Source organism: Panthera uncia, chromosome B1 (genome assembly GCF_023721935.1).
Source record: "Panthera uncia isolate 11264 chromosome B1, Puncia_PCG_1.0, whole genome shotgun sequence".
In the NCBI taxonomy this organism is placed as follows: Eukaryota; Metazoa; Chordata; class Mammalia; order Carnivora; family Felidae; genus Panthera; species Panthera uncia.
The window spans coordinates 3,560,275-3,572,490 of NC_064811.1; the positions used below are offsets into that span (position 1 = coordinate 3,560,275).

Sequence of the window (12,216 nt, forward strand, 5' to 3'; positions counted from 1 at the left end):
GCCTCTCTGTGTCCCCCTGCCTTCTCCGGACCCCGCCCCCCTGCCGCCTCTGGAAGACCCTCTTCTGCTCGCCTCCTCCCCGGGAGCCCCTCGGTCACTCCCCGCCCCCAGCAGAGGGGCTTTCTCTCTCCTCCTCCGTGCTCCGGGGAGCTGCACCCTCCCGCCTCGCCCCCGCTTCCCTGGCCGCTCCAGCTCATTCTTGCACGAGCCTCGCCCCTTTGGCTCAGCCCCCAAGTGCTGACCGGCTCTGGTCCTCCTCCTGGACCTGCGTCCTGCTCTGTCTGCCCTCCCTCTGGCGACTCACACCCCCCACCCCCGGGCTCTTCTCCCCTGACTGCCTAGTTCACTTCCAGCTCTGTCTGGAAGCTTGCCTTTGCTTCCACTCACCCGCCGCCTCGCTTCCCCCCCACCCGCTGCTGCTCTCCGCCTCCCCCGTCGGAGTAAATGGCAACACCCAGCCGCCTTGGAGCGGGCACCTCCCTCCTGCCCCACCCACCGGCAGGGCCTGCTGGTTCTCCAGAATCTTCCAGAGGCCGCCGTTCAGCTCCTTCCTGCCATCGCCCCAGCCTGCACTGCCCCCTTCTGTCCCCCGAGCCGCCGCACGACGGCCCGACTCCTTTCCTTGTACTTGTCTGTGTTCCTGCCTCTGCAGCCCGCGTGCGTCTAGCTCTTCTGCCGGGGCATGCTCCCCGTTTCAGGCACTGCCTCCGGCCATTTCAGTCTCACAGGTGGGGCCGTCGCGTGTCTGCGTGGCCGGTGGGAACACTGAAGCACAGAATAGGTCACCGGTTTGCCCAAGATGCAGGGCGGGACGAAAACCCAGGCAGTTGGGCTCCGGGGCCCGCGCTCTCGGCCCCCGTGCCGTACCGCTTCTCAGAAAGTCAATCCCGTCACCCCTGGGCTTCTCACTGCACAAACCCAGCCCCCCTCGCTGGCCTGAGCGTGCTCCGTGACCCTCCTGGTGGCCTCTCCCCCGTCTCTGCCACACGGTACCAGGTGCCGTCCTGAAACGCTTCACATCCGCCACGGGGCCTTTGCACCCGTTGGTCCCTCTGCCTGGGCGCCTTTTCCGCCAGTTCCTCACGTGGCCACATCCTTCTGGCCGTTCGACTCCCGGCTTACGTGTCACCCCAGCGAGGCCCCCGGATCTTACAGATCAGCCACTCCCCTTTTGGTAAACATCACCTTCCGGTCTTTGGGCCCTTCTGCTGTCTTACTTTCCCTTCGTGTTTGGGGGGTTTCCCTTCATGTTGGGGGGAACAAGAGCCCTTGTTCGCCATGCTCTCTAGATAATCCTGGACGGGAAGGCCCGTGAACGCAGGGCATGGCCTGTCTCAGTCCAGGATCGGAGACGCGTCTGGTGGGTGAGTGAGTGAACAGACGGCGTCTTGGGGCTTAAAGCCACGTGCTTTCGCGCCCACGGGTTTTCCTCCCACGCCACGTGTCCCTGCCTTTGCGAGAGCTCAGGCGTGTCTGCACCTCTTACAGGTGATCCGAGAGGTCTACAGTGGCTGCAGCGGCCCAGCGGATTCAGAGGGGCCTCCGCCCTCAAGCTCCCCGGTGCACAAGACGGAGCTGGAGAAGGTAAGGGCGCGTTTCTTCCCGGGAGCGGTGCTCCTGCAGCCGATGGAGGCCTCCCTCAAAGTTTTGGCGACATCCTCTGAGGATTCGAGCACTTAAGGTTGGGAGAGAAAATGCAGTTCAGCTGCTTGCGCCTCCAGTGCCTACTCCGTGCGAAGCCCGAGCCAGTCACTTCGTAGACTGCACGGTCGGTTTGAGGTTCCCAGCGACAGACGCAGAAATGGGGCTGAAGGTGTTAATGGACTGGAGCCGCTCGAGGTCGTGGCTGTGACGCGGCTGTTCTGCGTGCCGCTCTGTCTGTGTGTGTCTGGAATCCAGCAGGCGCCACACAAGTGCGCCTTCCCGAAGACCCGGGATACGATCATTCCCTGCAGACCGGGGTGCGCTCCCTCTCTGCTCCGCGTGCGTTCCACCCGTGGGAAGACGCAGCGAGCGCCCCGCACGGGGGCCGGAGGGTCGGCCTTTCTTGCCAGAAACGTGTAAGCCCATCGCTGTGGCGCACACGCCCGGCCCCCTCTGGCCGTGCTTCCTGTGTCTGCTCGCGCGGAGATCTCGTTTGCGTGGAGGCCAGGCGGTCTTCTGTGGGTAGCCCGGGTCCCGGGAAGCTTCTGAGTCCCCCCTGTCTGGCCCCCACTGCCAGGGAATGGATCCTTCTTTGTCTCTTCTCGTTTTAGTCTGGATTCTGCCGGAAGCAGAACTGACAGGGTGTGTGCGTTATCAACATACAAAATTTAAATATAAAATGTTTTAGATAAGATCATGTGTGTATGTGCACAGATACACACACACAAGTACACACTCATTTATACGTGAGGAGATTTGTGATGAGGAATTGGCTTATGTGATCACGGAGGCTGACAAGTCCAAAATGTACGGTGTAGGTCTGCGGGCTGGAGGTGAAGTCTGCGGGCAGTCTTCTGGAGAATCCTCCCTTGCTGGGGAAGGCTGGTCTTTCTGCGCGGTGCAGACCTTCACCTGATTGGGTGAGGCCCACCCACACCGTAGTGGGGCAGTCTGCTTGCTTACTCACAGACCACTGATTTCAATGTTAGTCTCATCCACCCCACCCACCGCCTCCAAGTTGACACGTAAAATTAACCTCACAGGCCTCGCCCAGACATTGGGACACGGCAGATGCCGGACGCAAACGATTGCGCGGATGCGCGTGTGCCCTTGGGCGCTTTTGACAGCGGCTGGGCTCTGTGTGTCCTCGGAGTGTTTGTTACGAGCAGATCTTTGACCTTCCCCCGTAATTGGCAGGCGACAGGAAGAAAGGAGATGGGTGGTGGGCTGTTTATTTCTGGGAGGATCCTGTGGCTCGGTGAGGCTTGGTGAGGGGAATGTCCTTTTGCAATCTGAATGTTTTTCAGAATTGCTTGCAAGAGGTGACGTGGGCGAGGGGCGGTATAGAGCGCCTCCTTGGCGAGTTCTTCCCTCTTCCCCGCCGTCTGGGAGCCGTAGCAGCGAGCCGGCCAGCCGTGCGTCCCCGTGCTCGAGCCCCGGCTCCTTCTGGGCTGTCGCGAACTTGGCCCGCGCTTCCTCCCACTGCGGAGAGGGCTTTTGACTGACCCGGGATGCGTCACTCGGCCAGCATGAACCACCGTGAGCGTAACTTGGTCCTTTGTGCCCTCACAGAAACTGTCTTCTGAGAGGCCGAGCTCCGACGGTGAGGGCGCTACCGAAAACGGAATCACCGTGTGTAATGGAAAAGAACAAGGTGAGTTCTGCTCGTGCCGAAAACACGTAAACCACAAAGCAAAAACCAAAGTGAGAAACACAATTTAAGAAACTGCAGTCGGCTCTGTGAACTCTGAGACCATCCGCTCGGTGGCTCGGTCGCGTGTGTCATCGCCCAGAAGTGCACGGAAACCCCCTTGGACGATGCGAGCCCATGTGTTCGCCTGCCGTCCTGCCGAGCCCTGGCCTCGGTTTTTCCCCATCGTCCTGCGGGTGCCCTGCGCATATTTAAACCTTCGGGCTCCCAGACCTGATGTATCGCCAAGAGGAATTTGCAGTGGGGAGACCTGAGCGTCCGTGAAGAGTGGGTGGGCAATGTGGCCGGCAGCCCGTGGCCCGCTCCACGTCACCTGCACGTAGCCCAAGAGCCCAAGCAAGCCTTCCCGCTGCGTGAGGGCCCTTCCCAGCGTCCCCTGTGCGGGACGCCAAGGCCAGGCTCACAGACTTCTGGTCATTTGAAATGAGAGGTTCCGAAAACGTCTTTTATTCACCTTCGCGTAAAAACCGTTTGCGTAAGCCGTGGTTCAATACACACGACATAAAATTGACCACGTCGACCATTTTGCGTCCACCTCGGCCGCGTTAAGGACGCTCACGGACTTGGTGCCGCCGCCCACCATCCCCGTCCAGGGCTCTTTTCGTCTCGTGAGACTGGCGCTCTGTCCCCCGGAAGCAGTGGCTCCCCTGCCCTCCTTGAGCCCCTGTGCCCACCGTTTTCCCTTCTGTCTCTGTGAGCCTGACAGCTCGAGGAAACGCACATGAGTGCGGCCGTACGGTACTGTCCCTTCGTGGCCGGCTTGTTTCACTCACCACGATGTCCTCGGGGTCCGTCTGCATGGGAGCAGCTGTCAAGGTGCCCTTCCTCTTAAGGCTGCCTGCCATCCCTTTGTCTGGACGGACCAGGCTGGGTTTATCCGTTCCTCCGTCAGCAGACATTTGGGCTCCTCCGCGTTTTGGCCGTCGTGAATGGAGCTGCCGTGAACGTGGGCGTGTGGAGTTTGAATTCTCTTTTTCTGAATCAGCTTCACAAGGCGTAAATGTGTGCAGTAAAATCCACGCTTTTTGGCACATGGTTCTTCGAGCTGAGACAAACACGGGCCTCTAACCATCACCGCGGTCAGGATGTGGAGCGTTTCTGTGACCCCGAAACGCTCCCTCGAGCCCCCGGCAGCCACTGGCGCGTGTCGTGTCCTCTCCAGAAGGCCCTGCGGGTGGAATCAGGCGGCGCGTGGCCTTTGGGTCTGGCCTGTCTGTCTAGCTCAGTGCCCTGCACCTGCGCCCACACCGTGGCACGCCCCACAGTCTGCTCCTCTGTGTGGCCGAGCCGCATGCCGGTGTGTGCGGACCACGGCTTGGGTATCCCCCCACCGCCTGGACAGCTGGGGGTTTCCAGGCTTGCGCGCAGTGAGTAAGGCTGTCCTAGACATCCGCAACAGGTTTTCATTTCTGTTGGATAAAAATCTAGGGGCGTGGCTTGTCAGGCGTGTGCATTCTCATCACCTTGCCGCTGTCATTTTGTCTTGTTCTATATATCTCGGCCCTTTCTGTGGGTGTGGGGAGCTACGTAGTTGTGGCTTGAACTTGCACTTCCCTGAAGACCAGCCATGTTAATTGAGCATTTTTAACGTGCTCATTTGCCAGCCACATCTCACCCGAAGACACGTCTGCCCGGATCTTTTGCCTGTATTTGTATTGGGTTTTTGTTCATATTATGGACTCTAGAGAGTTCTTTAATGTTTTGAATATGAGTCCTTTATCAGTGTGTTTTGCGTGTAGTCTCTCCCAGCCTGTGGCTTGTGTCCTTCCCGGGGTGTGTGGCCTGAGAGGAGGCTGGGATTTGTGGGTCGTGGGGACGTTTCCCCTGTGCAAAGCCGACGGCCTGTGTGCTCGCAGCCCCGTGACCTTGGCTTCCCAGGGGAGCGGTCCGCCCACCCAGCTCAAGTGCGCTGTGCCGAGCAGGCGTCTCCCAGCTCTGAAAGGAAGTCCCCTTAAACCAAATAGCAACCCAGGCACTAAGAATGTTAAAACCCAAGTAAGCCGGCCTGCTGCGCTACCACAAGCTTCGCGCCGGAAGGTCACGACCTCTGCCTCTGCCCCTGCGGTTCCCTAGCTCGGGCGTGTCTGGGTGTAATTTTAGTCTTCCCCGTCGGAAGTAATTCGGTGGAAGGTGTCATCTGTGTCTTCCGTGGGCACATTATGTGTAATCAAAGCCCGGAAAGCAGTCTTTACACTTTGCCCCAAAACAGAATAACATACAATCTCCGGTCCCTGCTCGGACGTTGAGGCACGGCACACGTTGTTGGTCTCTGTCCTTGTTTGCCATTTCCTCTCCTGGGTCCCTGCTGGAAATTAGGTTCACAGAATGATACGAATGTCTGTATATACGTGTTAGAGAATATACGTGTGTGTGTGTGTGTGTGTGTGTGTGTGTGTGGAGAGAGAGAGGGGGAGAGAATATATCTGTACCTAACCACCCACCTTCTCGCTCATGACCGATTTGCAGTCGAGAGATTTCCATCTTGTGACTCAGGTTTTCCACTGGCCGTAGGGATGTGTCTGGGCTGATGATATTTATGGCTTTAAAAATGCTGGGAGTTGGCTTTGCTTCGGTGGTCTGTCCCTCACTGCCTGCCAAGCACTGACGGCGTGTGACGTTTGGACCCTGCGGCTTTCCTGGTCTCTGAATTTACTGGAGAGTTCTGGGTCTTGGAGGTGTCTTCGTGATTCCATCACGTGTGTCAAATCCTGCCTTCTGTGTAGCGAGTAGCATCAACACATTCTCACGTCCTTACATACTTTGGCTCTTCCTTCCAGGGAGTCCCTTCTGCTTTTGTAAAAAATTAATCAGTGGTCCTTCAGGGAATTAGAAGCATCGGGTCTTTTCTTGGTGGTCAGGTCCTTCCCCAGCAGGAGAAAATGCTGGCAGAGTCAGAAGTAAATGTAACGTCTTCGCTTTGAGCCACAAGGAAGAACTCCGTGTGCTCCCCAAGCTCTGCGGAAGGGGGTGTTCAGGGCACGCCGGGAGCGTCTTCCTTTCAAAGCTCAGTTTGAACGGGACTGCGGTCAGAGGTGGTCTCGAGGCTCTTCTGAAACGCTTCGGTGTGGCCACACGGAAAGCACAATGACAGAGTTGTCCCGACCGCGGACGCCCACGTCTGGGGGTAGCTGGCGGGGGGGGGGGGGGGGGGGGGGTGGGAATGTGCCAGTCCACCAAGATGGCGACAGGCTCTTGGTGTGTTATTTGAAGAGAGGAGGGGCAGGTGCTGGGAGAGCGTAGGGGAGGCGGGGTGCTTGTCCTGTGCTCCATCCATGCGCCTGTGTCACACCAAGGCTTCACGAGATACCACAGCCTGGAGGCGGAAAGCACGCATGTTCATTTCTCACGGTCCGCAGGCGGGAGCCCTACCTGGAGGTGCCATCAGAGCTGTCTGCTGGCGAGGGCCTCTTCCTGGCTTGCAGACGGCCGCCTCCCGCCGTGTCCTCACGGGGCCTTTCTTCCGCGTTCAGTCTCTTATTAAGAAGGGCACTGATGCTGCGGGATCAGGGCCCCACCCTTATGATCCTGTAACCCCATCACCAAATACAGCTGCGCTGGGCTTGGAGCTTCATTGCAGGGGTTCTGGGGGGCACCTACTTTCAGTCTGGAACAAAGGCTGTGTTTACCCAGAAGTTTGGCTTGGCTTCTTGTCTTTCAACTGTCGTTTCTTTCTAGAGAGGCAATAACGGTGAACACAAAGTGACTCGAACTCGGGATGGTGCTGAGTCTGCCGGGCCAGGGAGTGCGAGAGCAGACCGGGTGGGACTGGGATGTGGGCCCGTGCCTGGTGTCCCCAGGGCCAGGTGGGATGTGAGCCTGCCCCTGGTGTCCCGTGGGTCAGCTGGGACGTGGGCCCGCGCCTAGTGTCCCCAGGGCCAGGTGGGACGTGGGCCTGTGCCTGGTGTCTCACGGATGGCAGATTGGGACTGGAGGAGCGAGAACTACCCAACCCCCTCGCCCACCCCCATCGAGAGAGCGATCGTGTCAGTCTGTGTTACAGGGGCCTTTAGGAATGAGGCCTAGGGTTGTAATCCCTCATCCGCCAGTCCCCTGTCTCTGAAATTATTCTGTGTGTGTTTAAGGTATGTTCCTTTGGGCCCAGGATGAGCAGGAGGGGAGAGAGTTCCTCACTTTCGTTACATTGTCAAAAGACCCCTTGTGGGTTACAGATCGGGAGGCTCGAGTCACCCTGGACAGGGCGACACCAGGAGGGCGATGGGGAGCCCCTCTCCCGGCCCACCCCCCTCCGTAGTGAAGCCACACTTGCCCCTCCCGGAGGCTCATCGTCCTGTGCGATTCTGGCAAAGGTGCCTTTTCCCCTTCGATCCAGGACCAGGCACGCAGTGGCCCTCAGGTGATGGGGGTGAGTGACCTCTCCTTTGCACAGTTGCCGTGGGAGGAAAGGTCTTCCTTGGCCCCCGGTTCCGGGTGCGCTTTCTCACGCACCTTCCGATCCCTGCGAGATCCCAGACGGGGGTCCCGAGTTGCCAGGTGTTGCTGTTTCCCAAGGGGAGCTGGAAGTCATTTTGGTGCACAACGTCTACGTATCTGGTACATTTGTGACCTCGTAACTTCGTGCCGTGCAGGCCAAAGCAGAGCGTAATGGGCTCAGATGGCAGCTGCCGTCCTGGGCGTTCTGGGGAGGGTGAGGGGCTGGTGGAGGGCTCCTGGGACTGGGGAGGACCCGCGTCCCCCTGTCCCTCCGCCAGCCCCTCCCCAGGCCGCTCTGCTTCTTTCCATCCCTCCCTCCAGCCTCACAGCCTCCGTGTTCCTGACGCTCCCCCTGCCCAGAAAGCTCTCGCTTGGTCCGGCTGCTTCCTCGTCTCCCAGCTGGCGGTTCAAAGTCGCCCCTCCAGGCGGCTTGCCCACCACCCGGGGCCTGTCCACGTCACCCCGGTGTAGACCGCGCGGGCCCGGCTGCCATCGGGCCTCCTCTGTGTGTGACTGCATGTGTGTGTGTGTACACGTGCTTGCACACCCGTGTGCATCGTCGCTAGCACATACACTCCTTCTGAACACCTGTTTGCTGTATTCTTTTGTGTCCACACCAGCAGTCGGCTCATAGCAGGTGCTCAATGAGTACAAATTGAGGAAAATACAATGGACTGCGATTTATGCTCTGTCCCTAGTTTTTTCCGTTAAAGTCTACAACTGACACTCTCTCTCTCTCATTTCCATCGTCACTCTTAACAGTTAAGAGGAAGAAAAGTTCCAAATCAGAGACCAAGGGAACCGTGTCTAAAGTCACTGGGAAGAAGATCACCAAGATCATCGGCTTGGGGAAGAAAAAGCCCTCGACGGATGAGCAGACCTCGTCCGCGGAGGAGGACGTCCCCACGTGCGGTAAGCCGGGGTTCCCCGGCCGGGAGCGGCGCTCACCCCACTGTGTCCTTCTTTCCTGGAGTTGCCTCTGCATCGCGCGGGCTTTTCCCAGTCGGGCTTGTGATCATCTGAATGGTGGAAAAGGCGCTACGTTTCTGCCGCTTATTAATAAAAGATCGTGCCGGGGTTTGAGACGATCTCCGAGGTTCTTTCAAGATGAAAAACAAATTCCTGCTGTGATCCCGTGAAATTCTCCCAGAGTCCTTTTAAGCATTTCTGAGCTGGGGCACACGTGCCTTGGCGAGCGAAGGAGGGAGCGTGGGGCTCGGAGCGGCGTGCGTGGGGTTACCGCTGGCGTTCCCCCCGGGCCACAGCGGTAGAACGAGCATCCTGGCGGTGCTGTCGCTCAGCCCGTCACCTCAAGTCCCTTCTGAGGGGCTGCCCTGTCCAGGAAGGGGTGGGCACCCGCAAAGCGGCCCCGGCCCTCCCGTGTGAACAAGGAGTCACGGGAGGAGACGTGCAGCGCGGCCTGGTGACAGAGGAGGGAAGCCGGCACAGCGGGAGAGTGTCACAGGGACCCTGGCCAGGTGGAGGCCCGGTAGGGCAGCCTCGAGAAGTGGCGGGTGAGGTTGGACAGGTGTCCTGTTTCCTGGCCACCGTGCAGCCGTTCTCAGGAGAACAGCACCGAAAGCTGGACGGCGGGGCTTTGGCTTCTATTAGGAACCGAGGGTAGGCCGTGGGTGCTCGTAGAGCCGCGGCACATCCAGGGTTCTGTCCCTGCAGGTCCCTGGTCCCCTCCCTTTGCAGACTCGCCCTGTTCACCCCTCTCTCCGCGAGCATCCATCTGCCCGGGGTATCGGGCTTTACTGGGAATGCCGCCCCAAGTGCCCGAGTTGGCCATACAGACAAGGGGAAGTTAATTCAGCAGCTGCCGCGTGCCAGGGCGCGAGCCGGGTGCCAGGAGGACGCTAGGGACAGGTAGCGCTGTGGCGGAGGGGCAGGCTGCAGAGTGCTAGACGCAGGCACGTGCCGTACCCCGAGGGCAGGTCACAGACCCCGAGGGCAGGTCACAGGGAGTCCCGGCTCCCTTCTGGCCTTGACAGTCGGGGTTCGAGGAGGCCACCCGCATGAGGCTTCCGCGGGCCCTGTAGAGACCTGTCCTTCGTCAGGCCGGGGCAACCCTGGGTGGTGGCGCACGTGCCATGGAAGCCGGCTGGGGGGTCCTCTCGGGAGGTCCCGTTAAGCTGCCATCTCTGGATTGTCGGGGAGCGCCCTGGCAGCCGAAGGAGGCCAAGGGTCTAGGAGCCCGTGCATTCAGGTCCCCGAACTTGGCAAATGGCAGCGGGGTCATAGGGGCGGGCTGTGTCCACTGCCCTACGTGAAGGAGGGGGCATCACCTTGTTGAAGTTACAGCAGGGGTGGGGGCGGGGCTCTAGCACAGAGGGGTGACGCCAGGATGCTGTTTCCCTTTTGCCTCTGACTTTCTTGGTGCGGCAAGAGTCTCTGGGTGGTGTGGGACTGTCCCTCCTTTTGCACTGGCCCTGGAGGGGAGTTAGGGATTAGAAATGCAAGGAGGGAGCCATCCAAAAAAGGAAACAGAAATTCTGTCACGAAAAGCAAACATTGACGTGGGAGGCGAGCTAGACCGCAGGGTCCAGACGCTGAGCTCTGGAAGGCCTTGGCCTGCGGGAGCCTCACAGCCCGTGGAGGCGCAGCTGGCCCACGGGCCCGACGCTGCTCCTTCCCTGGAGCTCCCTTCTGCATAGCCCTTCGCTCCCCGGGAGACTCCCCGCTCATAACCCCTCGCACACGGCCTCATTGTATTGGCCATCCGGCACTGCCAGAAATCCTTTGCTGGCACTTTCTTGGAAACGCTTGGTCACTCAGAGGGCAGAAAGGGTGAATCTGAAACCTGTGATATGCAGGTGTGGATTTCTATCAAGCTGCTCAGTGGATATCTTTCGTCTCTGTTAAGAGAACCTTCTCTGTCCACAAGATTTTAAAATTGTCATTTAGATCTTCGATGGGTCCAGGGGCCACAGAAGGGGTCTGTAGAGAGAGGCAGGAGGAAAATGACTATTCTCAATTATTCTAGTACCTCTGTAAAGTTTTACGCAGAAAATGTCAGCTGGATAAAGGCCGGAGACGCCAACCCTGCCGAGTGGTGGCCGTGCGGCCGCTGGCCCCGTGCGGCAAGCAGAGGGGAGCCGAGCCGGACGGGCCGGAAGGACCGTGCCGCTGGGCGGGCAGACGCGAGCTCCCGGGAGCGATCGAGACCTGGGTTCAAATCCAGCCCTTCCGTGAAATGTGGCCCAGCAGGTGGGCCTCCGGGTGCGTGATAACGATGCAGTGGGGGTAGGAGATGGTTTCTGCAGGCGCTCCACGGGGAGTGGGCTGGGGCAGTGGGTCCCGCGGCCGCTGACCGGGTCAGCCCAGCCAGCCCTGTACCGCTGCCCATTACCGCCCCGAGGCCCTGAAGTGATGGTGAGCGTCAGCCAGGTGCGCTCACATACCGCCACGCGCAGGCTGCGGCCTGAGACGTGCACCAGACCCCCCCCGGCAAAGAGGGATCTTCTGTTGGCCCCCTTCTGGTGCTTGCCTGTCCCTGTCTACACTCGGCAGGGGTGTAGATGTCACCCTGTGTCCTCATCCTCTCCGCCCCGTCTGTCCATTGCCGGACCAGCGTGCAAGCCCCACCTGGCCGCCGTCTCTGTGCCCTCCAGGCCACCAGGCGCGAGCTGTGACAACTCAGAGTCCTGTGCTGAAACGAGAGCTGCTTCTGCCTCCCGGTTCAGAGCCTCTGATGGTCATGTCCCAGCCTGAGTCCACAGCTGTCCCTCCCATCCTCCTGGGTCACGTTCACACTGCCTGGCTCCCTAGTCACGCCCCAGTGCCCGGCGCAGAGCCTGGCAGACAGGGGCAGTGCAGCCCACGCCCGACTGGCTGAATTACCTTCAGCAAATTGTGGAATCTGTCTAGGCCTCAGGTTGCTCCTCTGGGAAATGGGCCCATGCTTACTTTGTCTTCTTAAGAAAGATGTCTTCTTAAAGATGAAATCATGAAACACTAAGGTCCATGCTTAATAAGTAATGTTCTTGTTATTTGCTCACCTGATGAGCTTATTTTAAAAAACCCAAGCAGACAGACAGACAGACCAAAGCAGCGTGAGGGCAGTACTGGGGGGAGCAGCCTGGGTACTGAGAAATACAGAAGCGGGTGGAAGGAGAGGCCCAGGGTCAAGGTGGAGGTCTCTGTGGAGGCAGCATGACCTGAGCTAGTGAGAGGCCTTGCTGGATATTCCCAGGGTCCCTTCTACATCAAGCATTCTGTGACTTTGTGGAGTTTTCAACAGTAGGGTTTTTTGGCATGCGGGGAAACTCTATACCTCTCCCCTTCTGTCACAACCTGCCCCGCAGGACATCAGGTGACCTTTAATCAAGGGGGAGGAAAGAGTGCGTGACATAAGTCGCTGCCCTGGGGTGTTGGCATCCTCGTTCTCGGACACGTGAGCCTTTGGGGGGCAGGCGTCTAAGGTGGGC

General features: G+C 59.3%; 1 protein-coding gene across 5 annotated transcripts in view; it reads left to right on the forward strand.

Annotated features, from left to right (window-relative positions):
• The window catches only part of AFAP1 (actin filament associated protein 1), a 142,714-nt gene that overhangs the window by 98,706 nt on the left and 31,792 nt on the right, over positions 1-12,216 (forward strand). For all 5 annotated transcript variants that reach the window (XM_049630241.1, XM_049630238.1, XM_049630237.1 and 2 more), the window contains 3 exons: positions 1,489-1,584; positions 3,217-3,298; positions 8,549-8,698. In XM_049630241.1, coding sequence (XP_049486198.1) covers positions 1,489-1,584; positions 3,217-3,298; positions 8,549-8,698 — 328 coding nt within the window. The remainder of the gene's footprint in view (positions 1-1,488; positions 1,585-3,216; positions 3,299-8,548; positions 8,699-12,216) is intronic.